The 24,019-nt window shown below is 36.7% G+C and overlaps 1 protein-coding gene across 1 annotated transcript in view; it reads right to left on the bottom strand.

Moving 5' to 3' along the window:
• R3HDM1 (R3H domain containing 1) overlaps positions 1 to 24,019 on the bottom strand; it is a 187,082-nt gene that overhangs the window by 107,313 nt on the left and 55,750 nt on the right. The window contains exons 2-3 of the mRNA XM_060105816.1: positions 4,435 to 4,643; positions 2,782 to 2,992 (exon numbers count right to left, since the gene is read on the bottom strand). Of these exons, the coding sequence (XP_059961799.1) occupies positions 2,782 to 2,952 (171 nt within the window). The 5' untranslated portion in view covers positions 2,953 to 2,992; positions 4,435 to 4,643. The remainder of the gene's footprint in view (positions 1 to 2,781; positions 2,993 to 4,434; positions 4,644 to 24,019) is intronic.

Below are 24,019 nucleotides of genomic sequence, written 5' to 3'. Positions count from 1 at the left end.
GACTTTGAGGGGTTCAAGACTTCAGTGGAGGAAGTAACTGCAGATGCAGTGGAAATAGCAAAGGAACTAGAATTAGAAGTGGAGCCTGAAGACGTGACTGAACTGCTGCAATCTTATGATAAAACTTTTAACAGACGAGGAGTTGCTTCCTGTGGATGAGCAAGGAGAGTGGTTTCTTGAGATGGCATCTACTCCTGGTGAAGATGCTGTGAAAATTATTGAAATGACAACAAAGGATTTAGAATATTGTATAAACTTGGATGATGAAGCAGCAGCTGGGTCTGAGAGGATTTGATTCCAATTTTGAAAGAAGTTCTACTGTCGGTAAAATGTTACCAAACATCATTGCATGCTACACAGAAATGGTTCGTGAAAGGAGTGTAAATTGATGCAGCAAATTTCATTGTCTTATTTTAAGAAATGGCCACAGTGACCCCAACCTTTAGCAACCACCACCCTGATTAGTCAGCAGCCATCAATATCAAGGCAAGATGCTCCACCAGCAAGAAGATTATGCTTTCCTAAAGGCTCAGATGATGGTTAGCATTTTTTTAGCAATAAAGTATTTTTAATTAAGGTCTGAACCTTAATTAAAAGTTCACTAAGAATTAATACATAATGCTATTGCATCCTTAACAGACTACAGTAGAGCATAAACATAACTTTTATATATGCTGGGAAACCAAAAAATTTGTGTGACTTGTTTTATTGTGATATTTGCTTTACTGCAGTGGTCTGGGAACGAACCTGAAGTAAGTTCAACGTATGCTATAATCCAAATTAATCGTTTGTTGATAAACGTGACCTGGAAGAGTGAACATTAGGTGTAGAAAAGAAACTAGAAGGAAATCTTTTACTATTTCAATCACAAATGCAATAGAATTTAAGCATTTTCTCTGATCCAATCAGGATACTGGCATTCTGCCATCACTGAGTGTACTGACTGCAGGCATGACAATTTTTTGCAAGTGCTATTACTAAAAATGACTAGAAAAATTATGTTATTCCTCCAAATTTCTTAGATAATTACCACCTTACTATACTGAATCAGTAGAACCTAAATGCTTTTTTACTGTTGTATGAGTTGCTATCATTTTCTAACACATTTCAGGCATATAATGAAGAATAAAGTTTTTGACTGAATGAAGAAATGAAATAACCTTTAAAAGAAACTTCTTAAATTATTCTACAAAAATAAGGTATAAGTTTTGGCATGTAGCCCTCAAGGTCTTTAGGATGTAGAAAGAATGACAGAATATTTTCTCCAAAAATAGAATTCTTTATTCATAGGGTTAAACTAAAACAGAAATGTTTGGCTTCCCTGGTGGCACAGTGGTTGAGAGTCTGCCTGCCAATGCGGGGCACACAGGTTCGAGCCCTGGGCCGGGAGGATCCCACATGCCGCAGAGCAACTAAGCCCATGCGCCACAACTACTGAACCTGCACTCTAGAACCTACGAGCCACAACTACTGAAGCCTGCACGCCTGGAGCCCGTGCTCCGCAGCAGGAGAAGTCACCATAATGAGAAGCCTGCACACCAAAGAGAGGAGTGGTCCCCGTTCACCGCAACTAGAGAAAAGCTCGCGTGCAGCAACGAGGACCCAATGCAGCCAAAAATAAATAAATTTATTTAAAAAAATAAAACAGAAATGTGAGAGATAGCATTTTAAAACAACATTTTATGGTAGATTAAAGGTCTTTCCTACTGAGAGGCACGGTCTTATGCCTTCTCCCTTGAATCCGGGCAGGCTTTATTGACACGTGTCATCAAAAGACAACAGTGGAAGTGACATTCTGAGACTTCTGAGCCTAGGTCAAAAGAAAGCTTGCAGCTTTGCTTGGCTATTAGAACATTCTTTCTGGAACTCTTGAGTTGCCCACAATGCGTCTGACTACCTGGGCCTACTGTGCTGGAGGGACCACAGGTAGGTGCTCCCAGTTCCAGCTGAACCTACATTCCAGCCATTCCCACCAAGGGGCCAGATATGTGAGTGAAACAGTTGTGGACCTTCCAGGTCAGCCCACCTGCCATTTAAATATCAGCGAGGGATCTCTTTTGACGCCTTGTATGAGAGAAGATTCACTCAGCCAAGCCCTTGTTCCAAACCCTGACTCATAAATCATGAGATATTAAAAAACAAAATGTTGTTTTAAAATTGTGAGCTCTTTGTTTTGTGATCATCTGTTGTATAGCAATAGATAACAGGAACACTGAGAAGTGAACACTGTACTACTTGAAACAATTTTTATCTATCTTGAATCTGTGGACCAACTCATCAATTTCTATCCATGCCTAGAATTAAAAGCCTTCTGAGTGGTTAGTTCTAAGTCATCATACATGCGTAGCATCAAAAGCCTCAAGTGACCTTTTTTTCCCCACCAACCTCTTTTCTCAGTCATAGTTGATCAATTGCTTCCTCTAGGGTTGTTTTTGCCAATAGAACTCCTGCAGTTTCAATCTCTCTAATTCTAATCTCCTCTAATCCTAGGTTATTTTCGACTCTCACAACACGGATAGGTGCAGAATGGAACGAAAAAGTATAAAGCCACTAAAAAAACATATTGGCCACATACAAATAAAAAGAAATATATTACATGATACAAGCAAATCAAAGAGCTAGACTCAACAAGCTAATCCAGATGACTCCAAAAACAGCTGGTAGGCATGTTGCAAAAGGTCAACTTACCCTTTTACAATTCTGAAAGTGAGTTTTGCATGAAAAGTATAATTATATATAGAATATTTAATATTTGTAGCTAGAGGAAAAAATCCTGTTTACCTGCAAATCAATATTGTTGTCAATGCAACTTTCATTCTTCTCTGCCAAAATCTTCCCATAGTTTTCGGATTTGATAAGATTTTCAACTCCGGTTGTATCTTTCACTTCTGCCTCCAAATCCTTCATTGTTTCAGTTTCATTTTTTACAGTAACAGTATCAGACATCCTCATTAGCAAAGGTTATTTTAGAATTCTACAGGGAACTTGAAGCCTTAGCAAGCAAGAAAAACAATTTTAATTCAGTTTGAAACATTTCTTACATTGAGTTAGTGCACAACATTGACTAAGTGCCTTCTATGTTCCAAGAATAATGTCAAATATACACAGATAGAAGCAAAATTCCTGCTTCTAAGGAACTGTAAAATACAGTTTAGTGGCAGACATATTCAAATTTTAAAAATCATATAACAATGAGATAAGGGCTATAATAAGGGTATGAGGTGATTTTGATGCACACACCACTTGTGAAAATTCCCAAGAAACATTAAGGAATAAGCCCTATTGAGATGTAAGGTAATGGTTGGAGAATTATAAATGCATATTTAGATGACATCAGAAATCTTTTTCTCTGAAGGGATATTATGAGTATTATCCTGTGAAAAAAAGTTTTCCTGTCATAGCTTTCATCTAAATTTCTGAAATTTCTAATTTGTTACATTAACTTGTAATTCCAAAAGGAAATAGCTTAAAAAATAGACAGTAACATCCTATACAAAACACAGTTGTGAATCTTCACTAATAACTGTTCAGCGTTATGAATCAAGCATTGAAAACTCTCCTGACTCATGTGATTCAGGGCCAAACAACACATATGGGTTCTACAGATCAAATATATAAGATGCCAATATATTTCATATCTTTAGTGAGTTTAAGACAACAATGGGGACTTTATACTGAATATCAAATAGGAATGTATCAGATAAAGCTGTCATTTTAGGACATGTGAGAAATGTGAACCTGAACAGCAGAACTTGATGTAAACCCCACTTCGTTTTTTCTAGCCTTACTGAGATATAATTCATATATAACAATGTGTAAGCCTAAGGAGTACAACGTGATGGTTTGATATACTTATATACTGTGAAATGATTAACACAATTCATCATACCACGTAATTTAATTTTTGTGTGTGTGGTGAGGACAAAGACAACTTATTTCAAAATGCATCAAAAAAGTGTAGATGAACTGAGGGAGAGGTAGAGGGATGGATACAGATGGACAGATGCAGGTTAAAGCAAGTATGATAAAATGTTAATGATAGAATGCAGGGGTGGTTAAATGGCTGTTCACTGTAAAATTCTTTCAACTTCTCCATATTTCTGAAAATTTCTTAATAAAATCTAGAGGGGGGTGAAAAAACCAGTAGAACTTGTCTTTCCTATATAGAAAATTCAAGAGTTCTTTTCCTGAAAGAATGTTTTGCAACTAAATATCTAAACAGATTTCAGGAATCCATAAATACACCTGAAAACCTTAAAAAAAAAAAAAGTCTTCCTTAATTATATCCACACCAAAGTTAAGTGGTTCATTCTCAAAACAGTAAGGTTACTAAGGCGGGAGGGGGTACTTAAAGTACTCTGGCTCCTTGCTTTTTGTATATAAGATTTTGAAAGAAAAAGTGAGATGTTTTTCTCAAGTGACAAGACAGGTTACCTTATGTGTTCTATGGATTTGGGATTGTGGTGTCCCACAAAAATAAAATAAAATAATCCAAGGTTCTTTCTCACAGTTGTCAGCCAGGATGTCAATTGTCTTGACCAATTTGGAATCTGGCAGGAGGAGTCCCATGTCCTTGTCACCACTGTAGATTCCTGGACTGAAATGGACTGTCTTGAATCAAATATATCATACCTTTCAGTGGCCTAAAATTAAAACAAAAGAAAACATTATAACAAAATAGCCGAGGGAAATGAAACACTACATGGTAAATTAGAAATTAAAAATATTACTGTTGGTGACTTTATTATTTTCTTGTCCTAAACAAGAGCCAGAACACTTAATTACAACCAATTCTGACATGCATTGGTTTTGTGAGCCTGGGTGAATCATGAGGCCACCTAGAGAGTTTTGCAGTAAAAGCAAAAGGAAGAAGAAAGCAAGGGAATGTATTAAGAACCAAGTAGGTGATCTGTGTTGTAAGGGAGATATAATTTTCATTTTAAAAGGTTTTCCCAAGATCAGAACCAGGAACACTTGCCTCCAAGAACTATGATTTTTAGAGTTTTCTTCCAGAGTTACAACTCTTAAGACAGTAATTCTGAAAAATAATCATATTCCAGGTTTTTAAAAGTCCAGAAGAACAAAAGCTATGATAAGCCATTTAACATTTTCAAAGAAACACACATTGCCTATAAAGGGTGGAGTGACTATTTATAAAGACATCTGAAAGACTAATGCCAAAATTCTCTCAGTGTCATCTGTTTTGAAAGTTAGTTTCATTTAAAACTTTTCTGGTGCAAGTGATGACATCACAGCAAAATAAAACACTCTCTTCCATCTTCCTTTGACAATTTTGTTGTCAACAAACAGAACAGCACAATTTTAAGGTGAAACAACTGAGCATAATGAGGTCTAAGTACCAAGAGATACAATACTAATACTGCCGAGCATGCATCATAGAAGAATTCACATCTTATACTAACTCTTCAAAAAACAATTTTGAAATGGAATTATTTAGAACCCTGATACAGAAACACATTAGTTTTCACATCTCAGTGTCACTCTGTTTGACTACAGGATAACAGAAAAGGAGGTATCATAAACAAATGTCAAAACTGTTTTTAACTGACATTGTCATCTCAATATGACCAAGATTCTGGGCCACTAAATCAAATGGCTAGGCTTAAAAAAAAAATCCACCCAAAACAAACCAAAAAATACTTAAATATAATTTTTCTCATTAAAAATTTTTTCTCTCATAAAATGGTAGACACAAGATGGCAGCACTCACTAAGCAGCCACATTCTTTGTGTTCCTGCAGACTTCGGGATTTAATCATGAATCCTTTAAAATCGAAATTCTAAAGAAGCATGGTTGTAATCCATTTAAGAAATGAATAAGGCATCACTAAGGTAATAGCTGCAAGGGGTAATGAGGAAGAGGCACAATGTGAAAAGGTGAACGCGAGGATCAGAAGATCCTCTGAGGACCTGTGCAACCTTGGGGACCACCGAGTCCAATCATATAATTTACCATGCAAGTTATTAGCACCCAGGAGTATAATAAAATGACTTGTCCAAAGTCATACAACCAATCTGTAAGAACAATACTTGCTAATAAGCCACACCACTTGACAACAGATTAATGAATGCTGCTGAACCAAATGGCCAGTTATTGCCTGAGAAGGAGACAATTGGTATAATAGAAAGATCAAATGCATTAGCCTTAGACCTGAGTTTAAATCCCAGCGCTGCCAGTTACGACCTCGGTAAACTGCTTAATCTCTGAGTCACAATTTTCTAAACTGTAAAGTGGGGAAAAGATACTTAGCTGATAAACCGTTAGAAGAACTGAATGGTTTAAATGTAAAGCACTCACCACAGCCTCTCTTACACAGTGGGCGCTGCAAAAATGTTAGCTTCCTTCCATGGCTAGAACCACCCTAGGGCAACAACTGTCTCAGGCTTAGTCCGCTGTGTCCTGGCTACACCCTGCATGACAGGAGACTGACAGCAGGCCCACCACGGGTGCGCAGGGATTGTGCACACCTCAGGCCTCCTCGTGCATGTACCCTACAAAGCTCAGCAGAGGAGAAGGACGAGCGTTTGTGTGGACACGCGTAAGTTACGGGAGGGAGTGCAACGGCCTCAAGGGGCTCTCACTAGCGCCTTCTCATTTAACATCCAAAATTCACATAAGCTTTGCATTCTTCTCATGAATACTAATGTCTTTGTCTTAAATACAAATGTTTTCCTCTCTAAATCTTCAAGCAAAAGATGTATTCCAGCTTTCTGGTATTCGCTAAAACAAAATCCCTTTTATCTTGGCACAAAGCCTACACTTTTGGGGTTACCTAAGGCTATGTGGACATGCAGGCGTCAAGTACATAAAGGCAGAGACACATCATATTACATCTCTGCCACAACACTTAGGAGTGAATTAAATGCATCCTAATGTAATAAATAGTTATACAGTAAGTCAAAGTGATTAAGGAACTTAAATGCATCTGGTAGGTTTCTACAATAGAAAGACAACTTGAGAAAAACAAAGTTGGCATTTATTAAGTGCATACATCTGAGTACCTACAGTTACTGATATTTAAAAACTTAGTTTCTCAGACTCTGTTTCAACCTAAAAGAGATGGATATATGTGCTCAAAATTCATACTCAACTTTGAAAAAACATTCTTCCATTCGGTAACATGTTACTTATTAGGGACATACCAAAGATTTGATTACATACAACTTCTATGCTACCAGGTAGCCAACAAAAGAGAAATGCCACATGTATGTATGTAGACATAATAAAATCTTCAGAACCTTAGGCACAAAAAGGTTGGCACCCCCTCAGCACCATAAGCAAAAGGGAATTAAAGGGAAAACTAAAGATTATAATCTAAAAAAAGTAAAACTATAAAAGTACAGGAAATATAGGAAATATTTTATAATTACTGGGTGAAAGAGTCCTTCCCAAACATGATGTAAAAATCTAGAAGCTATCAACGAAAAATATTAAAACTTACAATGACGTTTTAATACATTTCTGTACAAAAATATGAGATTAAAAGGCAAATGATGTAATAAAAAATATTTCCAACACAAAAGTGCCAAAATCTGTAAAGTAAACAAGGTCTTAAAATCAGAGAGAAAAGGAGCGAGAAATGGGAACTGAATTTACAAAAGAAATACAAATAACTACCACCCAAACTACTCATAAATAGCTCACCATGTGCAGGTACTGTTCTAATACCTTTCATAATTAATTCATTTAAAGCTCACAATAATTCTAGAAAGTAGGTTCTATTAATATCCCTGTCTTAACAGATTAGGAAACTAAAGCATGGAGAAATTGATTTGTCCAAGTTCAAATAAGTCACATAGCTGGTAAGAGTGGGATATGAAGCAGGATATGAACTGGGGCAGACAGGTGCTCCACTGTAAGCTCTTACCCACAGTGCTGTGTCATCATTCAGGTGTACCAAGAAGAGGAGCAAATCTGGGCTTATAGAGCATCTTTATTTCAAAAATACTTAGAACGTGTGGTAACGGTAACGTGTTCAAGACAGAAAGTAGTAAACTTATCCTTTTCACATAGATAGGAGCTATGTACTACTGACTTCTAATCCATCGTCAGTCAGGCTAATCACTACTGAGTTATCAGAACTGTCAGGTAATCATCCACTTTCTCTTATTCTATCTCTTGTGATCTTAAGTATTAAACTATGTAAACTTGGCCGGCAATAAGGATTCAATTTGTGGCGAAGGAACAACATGAAGCCTAGGAGCTTACAAACGATAACTATGCATAGTTAAGTGCCTTCCTCCAGGTAACAAAGCAGGGCAGAATTAGGATCAACATTTGGAAAGTATATGCAGTCCATGAATGAATAGTTTCTCTAGTGAAAATGTCAGATACAATTTTCGGTAATAAAAATGAAACACTGATACTGCTAATTCAAAGGATCACCTTATTCTGCCTATGGCCTAATATTTGGCTCTACAGCACAAAAGAATTGAAGAATTAAGCAATCAAAAATAATATTCTAATATTATTAGAATAAATATTCTAATTTCACAAAATGAAAACCAGTTTATTCTAGATAAAACATTAAAAAAATTAAGGGAATTCCCTGGCAGTCTAGTGTTCAGGACTCTGCACTTCCAGTGCCAGGGGCCTGGGTTTGATCCCTGGTAAGGGAACTAAGATCCCACAAGCTTCATGGCACACACACACACACACACAAAAGTTAAATTTTGGGGGGAGAGGAAAGAAATGTGGCCCTACAGGTTAAAAAAAAAAAAGAGTTCTCTTCACATGAATATTGGGGTGGGGGGAAGAGTCACTTCACTGAAGTTACCTGAATAGAATTTGGCAAAGCACACAGCATTGTTCTTCCCTTATTCAATGTCATTTCATTAGACGGACACAATGCTGTATTTCTTCCCTTAGAGAAAAAATGTAATCAGGCGGGTGCATTTATAAAATAAACCAAACGCACAAAACCAACACACAGCTTCTCCTAAGGTTATAAATTGACACAACCAATTGGCTAATGGCCTCTAAGGAGAAACGCAAAAAACCCCCCACTGTTTATGCTCTACTTAGAAACAGTGGAAATTCACATTCTCAGAGTCAATCACTTGTCAGTTACTTGAACAATACAAGCAGCAACATTTCAAAATGCTAAATGTCTATGTGATTTATAAACAGTTGCTGTCATCCAATAAAAGTTTACTAAGTAACCTGAGAAAGTAGTACAGCTGCAATAAGTATTAGCTTTAAAATGACCAAAAGAGAAAAGAACTACCTTGACCTGAAAGAGTTTGTTAAACCCAAATGAGGAGGTTAATAATGACACTTATCAACAAATACATAAAATAATTTTAAGAGGATATTTAAAAAGAGAAGAAAACTCTTGCTAAGTTTAAAGACTGGGAGGGAATAATTTATTAGTGGAGTCCTACCATATTATGAGACAAATTACTTTTATGGAAAAAAGTTACATGGCGATGTAAGGTGTTACACAAATTCATTGCATTCTGAGTAGAAAAATGGAGAAGGAAAAAGAAGCCCATTTAATGGAAACAGAGCGTATGAACTGAGGTTGAGGACAAAAAAATGTGATGATAGCTAGAGTTGGCAGTGCATGGTGAATGGAAACTCTCAAACACTGTGAGTTCACATTAGTAAACAATCTGTGATAACGAAGTTTAAATTCCTCCTGTTCTGTGCCCAACAGATCCACTTCTGGATCTACACAGTGAAGAGACTCATACACGTACATGAGCAGACGTACAAAAATATTCACTGAATTGTTTTATCTTAAGGATGGGAAAAACCAAATGTCTACCAATAGGGAAACTGATTAAAATAAAAAGCTTAACAACTATGGTATACTCATATTGCACGACACGCTAAAACGATTAAAATGAATGAACTAAAGCTGTATCAGTACAAGTCCCCAAAAGAATGTTAGACTGTTTAGTGAAAAAGCAGAATGATCTCTATAATACAGTGCAACTTAGGTAAAAATTTAAAAACCACACAATCATGAATGGGAAGGATACACACCTATTTCATGTTAGTAATTAATTCTCTCTGGAGAAAGAATGGGTTTCTGGTGAGATAGTAAAGGAGTTTTAATCATGTCTTTATTATTTTATTTCTTAAAGAAAAAATCTGTAGCAAACACAACAAAAGGTTAACATTTGCTAATTCTGAATAGTACGTACTGAATGTTTGTTATAATTAAGTACTGAATTTTTTTTTTTTGGTCTTGACATGTTTTTCATTAAAAATGCTCTAACAACAGGAGAATAACATCAAAGGGTGGATGTATTTGAAGTTGAGAAATTTGGTATTGATCTCATAAAGGACAGAAAGCCTGAATAATAGAGGAGCATATTTTAAGAGAAGCCATGGAGAATTATTTTAGCTACAACACAGATGGACTCTGTTCTAGCAGGTAAAATGTTATGAGAATTGTGATGGAAAGTGACTACAGAGTTTAGACAAAGAATTAAAAGGTGAAGGCTGAAAAGGGAAAAGGAGATTTCATTCATTCATTCTGATCGTTTGGTTGGTTGCTCTAAGTGCTGAGGATGTAACAGTGAGCCAGGCAGGCAGGATCCCCAGTACTCACGGTGTTTACATTCTACTGCAGAAACAAAATAAACAAGACAATTACTGATTGTGATATGTGTGTTAAAACCAATAATTAACAACAAACTCTTAAATAGCTACTTATTATTGATGAAGCACTATTCCCAATGCTTTAACTGTATTATTGATATTTCATTTAATCCTTATAACTACCCTTCAGGTAGCTGCTCTTACTATCTTCATTTTACAAATGAGGAAGCTGAGGCATAGAAAAATCAAGCAGCTTGCCCAAGGTTGCATGACTATTGAGTGGCAGAGTTAGGATTTGAATTCAGGTAGTCTGGCTCCAGAGCCCCTGCTATTAGCCACTACCTATATATACTGCCTCTAGAAACGAAGAGGTTGATTTAACAGAAAGTAATTAACTGGGGGAAGCCAACTAGATACAGGGGTGGTCAGGGGAAAGTTTAGGGATGCGACAGAATAGTTATGACAGGATACAGTAAAGGTGTAGGTGTGCGTGCTACCCACTAACAGGAAACATAGGAGGGGAAAAAGAGGATTTGGTGCAGAACAATAATTTCAGTTTTGTATACAGTAAATGTAAGGTACCTTCAGGACATTCAGGTGGAGAAATCTAACCGGGAGTTGGATGATCGGGTGCTAAGGACAGAAGGCAGGGCTGATGCTATTTACTGGGTAGAATCTCTGTATAGATGGAAGCTTTGAATTATCAACCTAGATGAAGTTGTTGAGAAACCACTGAGTAAGAAAATTAGTGGCCTTGGGATAGAATCCCTGGGGAATACCAAACCTTTAGGAGATAAGCAGGAAGGTGGAGGAACAGAAGGAGTCTACTGGATTTGGTAACAAGGTTAGCAGGAGATGCAAAGTTAGGGGAAGGCTGTCAGGATAGAAAGCGTGTAGCAAAGAGAAGAGGCCACTAGAGAAAGGATGGAGAGAGGCTGGAGGCTTAAAAGGCAAAAAGGGTGAGACTGAGAAGGAAAATCTGAAGTGGAAAGAAATGAAGAATTGGGGTCACAACCACAAATGAAGAGATAAGCCTTACAAGTATTCACTGTCCTCAGAAACTGAACGGAATGTGACAGGAAACTGAGGGAATTCATATCTAATATAAACACTTTATTTTACCTAGAACATTAATTTGCTAAAATTGAGGAAGCTGGGACAGCCGTGGAGTTTTGGAGGAATGATGGGTGAGGATAAATACTGGAGTGAGTCCGTAGCGGGCGGGGCTCATTACCACTGACTCCAATATCCAGAACTGTTTAGGAACAGTCCTTCCAGGGGGAAGTCTGTAGATGACAAGACTGGAGGTTTCTGAGATTCTTTAACTGAAGTCAGTGCAATGGAAGTAACTGAAATGAGACAGCTCAGGTCCTACTTGGCTACTGGCCAGGCTAATGTCCTTTCCCAGCCACTTCCAGATCTGACGTTACATCACCGTATATACAGTGCTTAAGAAGCCAAATCAAAATGTCAAAAGCTGGATGTTAGGTATGCTAGAGCCCTAAAAGAATTCTTTCTATATTTTTATGTAGTGGGGTTCTAGTTTGAGCTGAAGCAGAAGCTAAAGGAAGTGTTTCCATTAGAGAACCAAAGCAGGGGAGAAGGGGGAGACAGACAGCTCGTGGTGCGCAAGTGATCGAGGCAAGTCCATTAGATTCTAGTGAATATGGCACCCTGAAGACTCATTACATTAGGGGGCTCTAGGAGACAGAACTTTTGGCAGGGACATGAGCCAACTTATGGCAAGCACTAGCAAAAGTGGCAGTGAGCCATTGGGCCAGAGGAGGACAAAATTGAAAGAGCATGGAAGGGCTGTTCAGGAGCTAACGAGATACCTTGGAGAATTCTGGGACAACCTGGTGAGATTCAGAAGGTGTTTAGATATTGGCAGATGAAGGTAAGAGACAATGCAATAAAGTCTGGGCCATTAATGTAACTCTGTACCTGAAGGCTTTATAAGTTACCTCCTAATAGAGTGCTAGTGAGGGGGAAATGTATTTTGCCTTAACTCTAAACCTATCATGGACCATATCGGGAGCTCCCTACCTATATGTTAAATGCAGGACTGAAATAAATAAATCAGGCTGTAATAAGATCTCTTGGCACATAATAAGATTCCCTTTAAAGACCATGTGGAAGAAAAAAGACTGGTCTTACCATCTGATTGTGCTTTGGAAAATAAAGACCATTCAAAGGTTTAGACTTCTGGAAACTGAGCACAGATAATGAGGATGTGAGAGGAGAAATTAAGATAATGGGCATGTATGAAGAGAGAATATAGATTTTTGTTCCATATTGAGTTTGAATTGATTATAATTCATTCTTTACATAGTATATTATCTACTTAGAGATGCTTTTAAGCTATGGAACCAGCTAAAGGGAGCTATTTAAAGGGAGACATCTGTTTTTTTTTTTAAGTTTTTAATTTTTAAATTTATTTATTTATTTATTTTATTTTGGGCTGTGTTGGGTCCTTGTTGCCACACGCAGGCTCTCTCTAGCTATGGTGGGGGCAACTCTTTGTTGCGGTGCGCAGGGCCCCCAGTATCGTGGCTTCTCTTGTTGCGGAGCACGGGCTCCAGGAGTGCCGGCTTCAGTAGTTGTGGCTTGCAGGCTTAGCCGCTCCTTGGCATGCAGGATCCTCCCGGGCCAGGGCTCGAACCCGCGTTCCCTGCACTGGCCGGCAGACTCCCAACCACTGCGCCACCAAGGAAGCCCAAAACATCTGTTTATTCAGCCTTGACTTCAAAGTTATCTTATAATAACAAGAACCAGAAAAGTAAATTATTTCCCTAATAAAGAACACCAAAGACACTATCAACAGTTAGAAAATAAAATATTGTGTAGTAAAGCATTTGGCTGGCCTTTGTCCCCGGTTCCTGGGAGGTAGTTTCTAAATTCTTGGAATTTTGGGTAATTCCCTGGCGGTCCAGGGGTTAGGACTCAGTGCTTTCACTGCCTTGGCCTGGGTTCAACCCCTGGTCGGGGAACTAAGATCTCAAAAGCCACGTGGCAACAGCCAAAAAATAAATAAATTTAAATTCTTGGAATTTTTGGAGTGAAGGGAATACTGATGGTGGGTCCTGATATTTTATGCTAATGAGGTAACTTATGGTGTGCCCCTACATAATTTATGCTAATGAGATGACTCAGGATGGGGATTGGCCACACCTGAGAGACTAACCATGTGATTAGAAAGTTGGGGCTCTCAGCCAGCATGACCTCTGGGAAGGGAAGGGGGGAGATTGAGAGACTGAGTTCAACTGACTGGCCAATGATTCAATCAACCATGCCTAAGTAATGAAACACTAATAAAAACTGAATGCTGAAGCTTGGGTGAGCTTCCCAAACTGCAATATCCTGTCACATATCTCTGTACTGGGAGGGTAATACATCCTTCCTCCACAGAGAGAGGAAAAGGGAAGCTTTGCATTTGGGATCCTCCCCGACTTTGCCCTATGTGTCTCCTTTTGGCTGGTTCTGATTTGTATTCTTTACAATAAAACTGTAATAGTACGTACAGCACTTTCCTGAGTTCTATAAGTCATTCTAGTGAATTTTTCAAACCTGAAGGGGTAACAGGAACCTTTGAATTTGTAGCCAGTTGGTCAGAAGTGAGGGTAGACTTATGGAGGACCGTGCCCTTAACCTGTGAAGCTTGGCCTAACCCTGGGTTACTTAGTGTAACAAGCCATTGCAGTTATCAACCTTTTGCATAGTCTAGTCTCATTCATTACATTCTTGCTAATGTATTTTGTGCTAGGTTATGATAATTTTGTGCTACAGATATGATAATGTCTGTAGTTTACAGTTCATGAATGAAAGTGAATATCATGAGCATAATCCTAGTTTATTCAGCCATTCCTAATGCCATCAATGAGAAGGCATATCTTTATACAGACTGTGGCAAGTCCTAGGCCATTCTATCAGAAGCATTCTGTCTTTGTGGTATTTTAGCTAGACTCTGATGTGGTGTTCCCTTTACTCCTTCAGAATTCTATTTCACTTGAATTTTTTTTCCCTCTGTACTACAAATATAACTAAATGAATTTATCTCTATGTACTTTTTATCCATGACTAGCATTTCATTCTTATCACAGCATCACAATGGAAATTCTTTGCGGGCCTTAAAAGTATTAAGCTCTGTCATCAAAAAGTCTTAGGAAAATTCATACTGGGCTCCTGGCACATTTATCTAATCCACCCGAAGGTTCTTTGATGGCTTAATGTATTTCATCAACATGTGAAACTTCATTTTCTCTAGCATTTGAATCACTAGGTCTAACATGACCCACTTTCTCCTTATGACAAAAATGTTTCCTTTACGGATTTTAATTTAGGTTACAATTGGCAGACATTCTGTTTTATAACTACTAATGTGCCACTCTTCACTTCTTGAACTGCCAACTACATTCTTTCTAACAAAGGATCACAACCCTCTTTCAAGAAAGCACCTAGGGATTTTGTTCAGGGGAAAAAGGCTCAAAAATGTTTTACTTCTTTTCAGTCAAAGAGCATTTCATAGTCAGTAAAAATAGCTTAAAAACAGCTTGAGGTAGAACAGGTGTTGTCTTTCAGTGGCCATCTACCTTCATACTCTATAAAAGGACGTGTACAACAAAGTGCAAACACTATTATAGCTTGAAGATGCTGCTGCTAGGCATGCGTGAACACCGCTGAGAACCTCCCGGTCTCTAGAAATTCACACTATCCACGATACTTGTACAGTGAGCAGATATAACTTCTCTTTAAGGTACCTAAGGTTCTGTCCAATTTAATTGGTTCAACTTCCTATGGCTGTGCACAAAATGAATAGATCCAGTCTAATACGTTTCACATTGAATTTTTTAATGGCTTGCTTTCATTATTCCTTAAGCTATGTCCACTACATCATACTGTTTTAACAATTATTAATATTTAATAAGTTTCTTTTGCTTTCTTTACAATTGTGTCACTGGAATTCAATGGGGGCATTCAGTCTACAATTTTTGTTGTCATTCATTTTCTATCTGTTAAAAGAAGTTGTGGTTTAGCTAGCACTTTCAAAGTACTGAGATAATAAAACATTCTGCTCTCTCTCTGGTGATCCTATATTATAGCCTGCCATCAGATGTGCTTGGTAATCAGCATTGCATATGTTCAAACTCCTTGAAAAAAAAAAACAAAACAAATAGTGTGTGATTTTTGTGGAAGTGCCTGTTGTTGAAAAAGGAAATCATATACTCTTCTAAGTATTTGAAAATAAAGGAAAAGAGAGAAGATGTCAAATCAGCATAGTAGATTAAATAATGATTTATAGATACCATAAAGCAGCAATTCTTTTTTTTAACATCTTTATTGGAGTATAATTGCTTAACAATGGTGTGTTAGTTTCAAAGCAGTAATTCTTAATTATTTTTAGACCAAAAAAGGATTCTGCTTGAGAAACTTTTTAAACCCAAGGATCCTTTCTGCAGAGATGCAGCACTCAGGGATGTGTATGTTCACAGATATTTGGTTTGGTTTTAGGGGTTTTTGGTTGTCTAGAAGCACATACATAAAGCCTAGTTAACAACTGTTGCTTTATATTTTATATATACATGTTACATACAACATTTTTATATGTGTGTCATATATGAAATATAAAACAAGGGTTGTTAATTAAGATTCATGTATAGGCTCTGGAGAAACACACACACATATCCACATATGCACATGTATACACACACACACATACATACACATATATATATTTTACACAAGCTTGTAATTTTCAAGTGAGAAGGTAGGGCTGGATCGAGAGATATTAACTGGTCTTCAAGCTTTTCTCTAGTTACTAAAGTACTCCTGTGGAACTCCAGGGCTTAGAGGAACGTAATTGAGAAAAATCATTATATTAACTCTATTAAAGATATCTTATATCAATCAGAATGGGGGTTGTTCAGCTATGGAGGTGTGACAAGAAGATTTTCAGAGACAATGTTTTCTGTTTTTTGTTTTGGTGCTATTTCACTCCTACCCCATGCCCCACACGACCAGGAGTCTGATTATATAGCATAGACGAGAACTATGACAATCAGTAGAGGCACCAAAAGGATATAGAGAAGTGCTACATAATACAGGAGGGAGGGTTATACATGAAAATGACGTTTAACTCAGCTGTGAAAAAGAATTTCATCTTATACATCTTTCTTTGTTTCTTAAACATATGTAACTTGTTAATTGCAAATTTAATTGTGTTCCCTGATAGCTCTATGTGAGTTATACGAAACCACAGTGCCATTAAGACATACTATGCCTTCATCAACTTGCTGTCTTAATCTATTTTACAAAACAAAATAAAAACAATATGATGACAGTTGCTAGGTTTGTGACTGTGTAAATAGGTAAATGCTAAGTGAATTTCTGTTCCTCAAACTATTTTAAATACGGAGATACAAGGCACAAAATCTTGAGAAAAACATTTTTTAAATGTTAAAAATCTTTAAAAAATACATGGGACTTCTCTACTATTTTTGCTATTTCCTGTGAATCTACAATTATTTCAAAATAAAAAGTTAAAAATCCCAACATATATCCCCTGTAACACATTTGGAAAATACAGAATGGTATATTTTTTTTAAAAAGCCATATAGGTATAAAAAAATACAAGTTTACCCTATAACCTGGAACACAATTATGAAGTAGATATTGTCTTAAGAATCTTGAAAAGTGAAAATTCTAAAACGGCTTTCTAAAAAAACAGGAAAATTAGTAGAAAAATCATTTAAGAGAAAAAGAATTCCCTTTAACAGTCTAAAATGTGTATCTTTGGAAGGCAAAATATTTTAAATGACAATTTCAATATGTGATCATTTCAATCCACTTATAAGGCCCGAAACATAAATTTTTAAAAATTAAAGACATTGAGGAAAGGGTAAAATCTGTTTATTTAAAATATATTTAATTATTACCCAATAGTTTCTTTTAGTAAGTGCAGAGTTTAACATAAATTAAAATGCAACCAGTAACTGCTATTAAATAACCAAAAAACATTTAAAGTCAAGTGCAAATTTGGTTCCAATGAAAACTGAAAAGCTGTACGACAATGAAAATTTGGAGAGTGCATGTGTGTCAGTGAAGCTTGGACAGGAACGAGAAAGACCTGGGGGTAGGGTGGAAAAGGGAGCAAAATGCCAAGAGGGAGAAAGAAATGGAGGCAGAAAGACTAACAGAACAGCAGCAAGAAGACTGGAGACACAAACAGGGACAGAGAGGCAGGGAGAAGGCAAGGCACGGAGGAGTAAAAGGAGGGTGAGACAGAAGAAGGAAGGGGTGGGGGACAGACAGAAAGACGGAGGAAGGGGTACAGTTAAGGGCACACCAGAGACAAAGGGAGAAAGCTGGACAAGATTAACAGAGAGGGAGAGGGAGAGATAGAGACAGAGAGAGGGAAAGGGAGAGGCAGATGTAGAGACAGCTGGGCAGTGAGAGGGAGACACCCACAGAGAGAGGGAGATACCAGGGAGAAGGAGAGAGCGAGGTGAGCAGAAAAGGAAAGACAGACAGACAGACAGAGAGACTGATTCAGTCAGAGCGCGAGAGGGAATCTGAGACTCCAGGCAGCAATGACAGAAAGGGAGACAGACTGAGACAAAGTGGGAAAGACCAACAGGCCAGTGGAGGGAGACAGAGGGAGAGAAGAGACAGCAAGGGAGACAAACACTCAGAAACACACACACACACACACACACACACACACACACACACACTGTGCAGGGGGGCAGAGAAAGAGAGACATAAAAAGAAACCTAAAGAACAGAATAAATGAAAAAGAGGAAAGATATTTAAAAAAGAGAAAAGTGGAATGCAACAAAGGATGGATAAAAGCAGTTGTAGGTAAGAACTGAGAGTATGTGCTGTTAATTTTCATTTTTTTCTTTCATAGTTCAACACAAAATTTAAAACTGAAGCTTAAAAAAGAAATGATGATGAAATTCTCCTGGTATTAGGTTGAAATAATGTATTTAATAAAATTCAACATAAAATTTAAAACCTGAAGCTTAAAAAAGAAATGATGATGAAATTCTCCTGGTATTAGGTTGAAATAATGTATCTAATAAAAAACCCTAAATTTAATAATAGCTATTAATATTTTCATGATCCTAATTACTTACACAGTTGGGAATGAGAAAGAAAAAAGAAAGAGGAGTAATGATATTCAGCATTGAATAAAGGCCATTTAGTGAGTTTCCTCTTATCTCCTCTAAAAAAAGATCGAGTTATTTCTCAAGATCAAAATAATTGTTACATATTGGAGAGGGGTTTGAAAACATCACAGCAATTCCAAATACTGTTAACATTTCGGCTAAATCCAGGTAAAAAGCAAGCAAAACTCTCAAAAATCTTCCAAACAAGTTGATTATACACTAATGGACATACTTTAGTTATTCAGTATCACCTGTACGGCACGATTCTGGTTTTGAAGGATCATAAAATGTCAAGATAACTGTCAAAGTTTTTAGATAGTATGGTTAGAAACCAGACAGTTCTCAAAAATTAGTTTGGTTTTAGCACTTGCTCTCTTTTGCAATGTGATATCTGATTATGATAATCAGAGCAAGGACAAATCTAGGTTTTGCTGTTAAAAGCACTTTAAAAACTATTCTACCTCTTCTCCCAAAAAGGAGTACAAAAATGAACACAGATTTTGAAAATTAACGCTCTTAGTTTTTTAATTTCCAAAAGAAGAGTCTCATCCACACTGTATTTGTTCCACAATGAAAATTTTAAGATGAAAAAACCACACAGCATGTCTGTTTTGAGATGGCCCTGAAAGAGAAGTCATTTTCCCGACTGACAAATTGTTCTTCTATACAGAAATACCAGTGAGCACTCAGGTAAACCATTCTATCAACAAGGTATGAAGAGGATCACAAATCTGGGGGGTAGGGGAGAAGAAACTTGTACTACAGCTGAGAAGTAAATGAACCCTACTCCTCATTCTATCAAGCTAAACAAACATATCTTTGCAAAAATAAACAAAAACCACTTAAAAACATGCTCTCACTTTGGACACAGTAAGGATTTTTTACCACACATCTCCCTAGCAGAAATTAGGGTACTAAGTGAGCACGAATAACTCTTCATACATTTGATTACCTTTTGTACACATTATTAAATGAATTAAGAGTCACATACCTTCATCGTATTGGTATTTGCTTCATCATACAGAGTGAATGAAGATGTACTTTCCATAGTATCTGTAAACTGATGCTCTGCATTGCTCCTCTACAGAGCTCACCACACACACAGCCGGCTGATTAGTCAGGCATTGGGAGAGTGCTGTGGGAGTAGACTAAAGCGTAGACTAAAGCACTTGCCGAGGACTCAGAGACAATAGAAAGTCAACAGCTGTATGTTATGATGTCAGTAACACTCTAGCCAGTCACCAACCAGAATATCTGAAATGCATCGGAAGCTATATTGAGCTCTTCATTAGCAATTCAGAAGCAATGATGCAAAAGCCCATGAAACTGTGCAATGGGCTAAGACTACCAAGATTTTTTAGATTTCTCGCTATTAAATTTTTGTTGCACGCTGATGACAAAAGTTGAGATAATTATGTTTTACCCTAATTCCCTAAAGACCAAAATGTATGGAATCTAGGCATGGTTAATATAACAGATTTTTAATAACTCCCTCTGACACTTTTAATGCCACTAACAAAAAGCCTTAAAAAAACAAAACTCAAAGACAATCTGCCTACAAAGGCTGACATCCCATGATAGTTTTCCATCTTCAAACTGACTTAACTGTCACAAAGAAAGAAAATGCATTAACAGCACAATTCCTTATTTCTTAATTTGTTTCTGCTAAAATTAAAATGAACTGGCTTAATCTGGCAAGAGCATTACTTCTTCATACCAACAGATGGAGATAGCAATAGAACTGTGATCAGAAGACAATTCTGCCTTGTGTCAGATGCTTGTTGTCTATATTAGCTCAAGTGGCAGACTTAAAAGAAAAGGAATTAACTGAAACTCAACGTTCAATAACTATGAGAAGAAAAACAAAATAAAATGGGAAAAAAAACTAATTGTGTCTATTGGGTAAAGCACATGCCTGTTTCCCATTTTGTAAAACAAAGATCATGCTTTCCATAAACATGCAGGAATGCTCCAAGGATCCTAAATCAGACAAGACATACATTACCTATACTATCTGAAGAAAAAATGTATACCATTAACCAGAAATAATACTTTTCTCTGTCACTAAAAGGTTAAGTCTTACAGAGTTTATATAACTCTTAACATATCAGCAGTGCTCTGTATATCAGCTTAGCAAATGGCAAAAGAAAAGACACTAACTTTATAACTAGAAAATGTTACTGCTTTTTCAAAAATAGGCTATATTTTAGACCTATATACATAGATTTAAGTTTATAATATATATAAACCCACAAAACCTTCCCTGACTATTCAAACAAAGGTGGTAAGACAGTGATTCTTGTCTGAGAGATTTCACATTAATTTAAAGTTTCCCAAAATACCTATTTCCCCAGTGTATGATCTTTGACCATGTCCTGTACTTTCTGGCACTCATCTACTTGTAAGAAGTTAAAAATCAAGTACCAGCCCAAGTACCCAAAAAACAAATAACCAAGTCCCCGACTATTCCATAAATGGTTACTGCTTCCATCAAAGGGCACAAATGATATTTTCTCAGATAAAATCTTTGTTACTTATAAGAAATATAAATTCAAGGCAGCCTTCCTTAAAAACCATAACAAAAGCTCTTGTTGTTATGAAACAGAAAAACAAACTGAAATGAATAATGAAGGAACCCACTTTCATTGTAGCAAAATTAAAATGAGTATTTCTACTAGTCAAAAAGGTCAGGATAAATCCACTTGTATACATGGATGATAATATTTCAAATGATTCTATTTATCTTTGAGCTTTGGAAATTGTTAGGCCTTATCAATTCAATTAACTCTGAATTAGTGAAAAATCATAATTAAGAATACTTTAAAATGTAGTTTCATCACTGTCAGGTAGAGGCCTCCCTCTAATTCTGAAAGGAAAGGACTTAGCTGTCAATAATGAATTCCATCTATAGTGAACCATGAATTTAGGAACAACCTACAACTTGCCCATAAGACACAAAATCTTCAACATTCTCTTTGGATACTACATCATTAATTAAGTAAATTAGCTGTCTGTACCCTGTAAATGTTCAACATAAACAGTAGTGACACAGATTTAGAAAGGTTTCTTACAATATCTTGCGCTTAAAACTTGCTACCAAGGTCAGGTAATAGAGGAAACTCTCAAAGAATAAATCCTCAATAAGAACAATATGAATTAGTAAGATTTAATTTTTTTGCTTGCACCTCAAATTTCATTCTGTACTTCTCAGAATGCTCAACAACTTCCTCTGCAAAAACATTAGCACACTGACTCTATTAACACAGTATTTAACTGTAGTTACAAGGTAAAAACATAATTCCCAACTGAATTATAGGAACTGGGGCAACTATGGGACTAATAACAGAAATTTAATTTTCTAAATCTAATTACTGACACTGCTGATAAACTTTCTTAATTTTTTGATGTCTGAGCTCTTAGGAGGTGACTTTTTAAGTGATCAATCTTTAAAGGTGAAAACAACATTTGAACTTAATTTTCTCACATATTTCCTAAGACATTCTAAATAAAAACAGTAAATGACTACTGTAACCAAGGGCCATCTTACAGGAGCTAATTTTTTTTAGAAATTTAACATTTTCTTAGAAGTAGAAAATCAGTATTTTGCAACCACTAATGTAATAACTGATTCCAGCAAGGATCATGAATAAATGACAAAAACCTACCAGATGAAAGATTGTTATTGAAGAAGATAATCTTTGGTTACCATTAACTTTTAATTTCAAAGAGAAAAAGTTGTGTTTACAACCAGCAGACTCTACCTTAATGAAGTGAGCAAGTTTAACATCACCAGTAATAAGACAGGCTAACATTACATGCCTCCTGATGTAAGGTAATAGGGGACAAAAAAAATCACCTATGCAGTACTCCTCTGAAAATATTTAAACTGAATCTATCGTGAGGCAACAATCAAATAAATTTAGACTGTGGACCACTCTACAAGACAGCTAGCTTGAACTCTTCAGATATCAATATTATAAAAGAAAAAAATAGGCAAAATTATAAAAGGCTAGAGAGACATGATAACAAAGTACTACATTTGAGTGGATTCAGGATTTTTCAAAAAGCTATAAAGGATATTTACTAATAACTGAGGTAACACAAATATGGTTGGTAATTTAGATAATATTTTATCAATGTTAAATTATGTTGGTGTGATAAAAATATGAGAGAGAGGGACTTCCCTGGTGGCACAGTGGTTAAGAATCTGCCTGTCAATGCAGGGGACAGAGGTTTGAGCCCTGGTCCTGGAAGATCCCACGTGCTGAGGAGCAACTAAGCCCGTGTGCCACAACTACTGAGCCTGCGTGCCACAACTACTGAAGCCTGTGTGCCTAGAGCCCATGCTCTGCAACAAGAGAAGCCACTGCAATAAGAAGCCCCCGCTCGCTGCAACTAGAGAAAGCCTGTGCACAGCCACGAAGACCCAATGCAGCCAAGAAAAGAAAAAATGAGACAAGAGAGTGCACGTGCACACAAATGCGGTGAAATGTTTTGAGCTGGTAAAGCCAGAAGGCTATTTGGACATTCATTACACCATCTTTAAACTTTTCTGTACAACCTTTTCCAGCAGATCTCCTTCTTTTCTCTAGCATTTTTTTAATTCATTAGGATAGTAGTCTTAGTGTAAAGTAGCTAATCAGATGCTATAACAAGTTTCTATCACAGTTACTTGGAAGTGGCCCAACATTAACCTGGCCTAACCTGTTGGCTTGTGTGCTCTTAATGGATATGATTAATTGCAAAAGTGGATATTATAAACACAAAGGGATTATGTCCCTCATGGAATGGATTCCTTTCATTTTGTGAAGCATGAAGTTCATTCCTAGACTGCTTTTTCCACATGTCCCGTCATAATGAGTTTCCAGCTGTCTTATTACTTATATTTAGAAGCCATGTAGCATTTTTAACACATGCTGCACCTGAGATTTTCTCCCAAGTAAAAGTACTTCATGACTTTGTTTCCTGTCTATTAATATATGTGCAGTTACATTAAAAAATATATAACATATATTGAGTGCTTCAGTACTAATCACCTAAGATGAATGTTAATAAACTTTTATTTGCTACCAATATCATAAAATGTGGCATATATAGTATGCCAGGTAGTAGTTTGCAAATATTAGTTATTACTCATGACAATAATCTTAAAAGAAACATTGCCCCCCTACCCCAAGTTTTAAAGTTGAAAAGACAGAGGCATAAATGGATTAAGTGATTTTTCCTGTGTACTGTTAGACCCAAGATGTGAGGCTGGATTTAAATTCTACAGCCTTTAC

Source organism: Mesoplodon densirostris, chromosome 8 (genome assembly GCF_025265405.1).
Source record: "Mesoplodon densirostris isolate mMesDen1 chromosome 8, mMesDen1 primary haplotype, whole genome shotgun sequence".
Lineage (NCBI taxonomy): Eukaryota > Metazoa > Chordata > Mammalia > Artiodactyla > Ziphiidae > Mesoplodon > Mesoplodon densirostris.
Note: the sequence above shows the minus strand (reverse complement) of the source record. Positions and strands in the feature narration are given on the sequence as shown.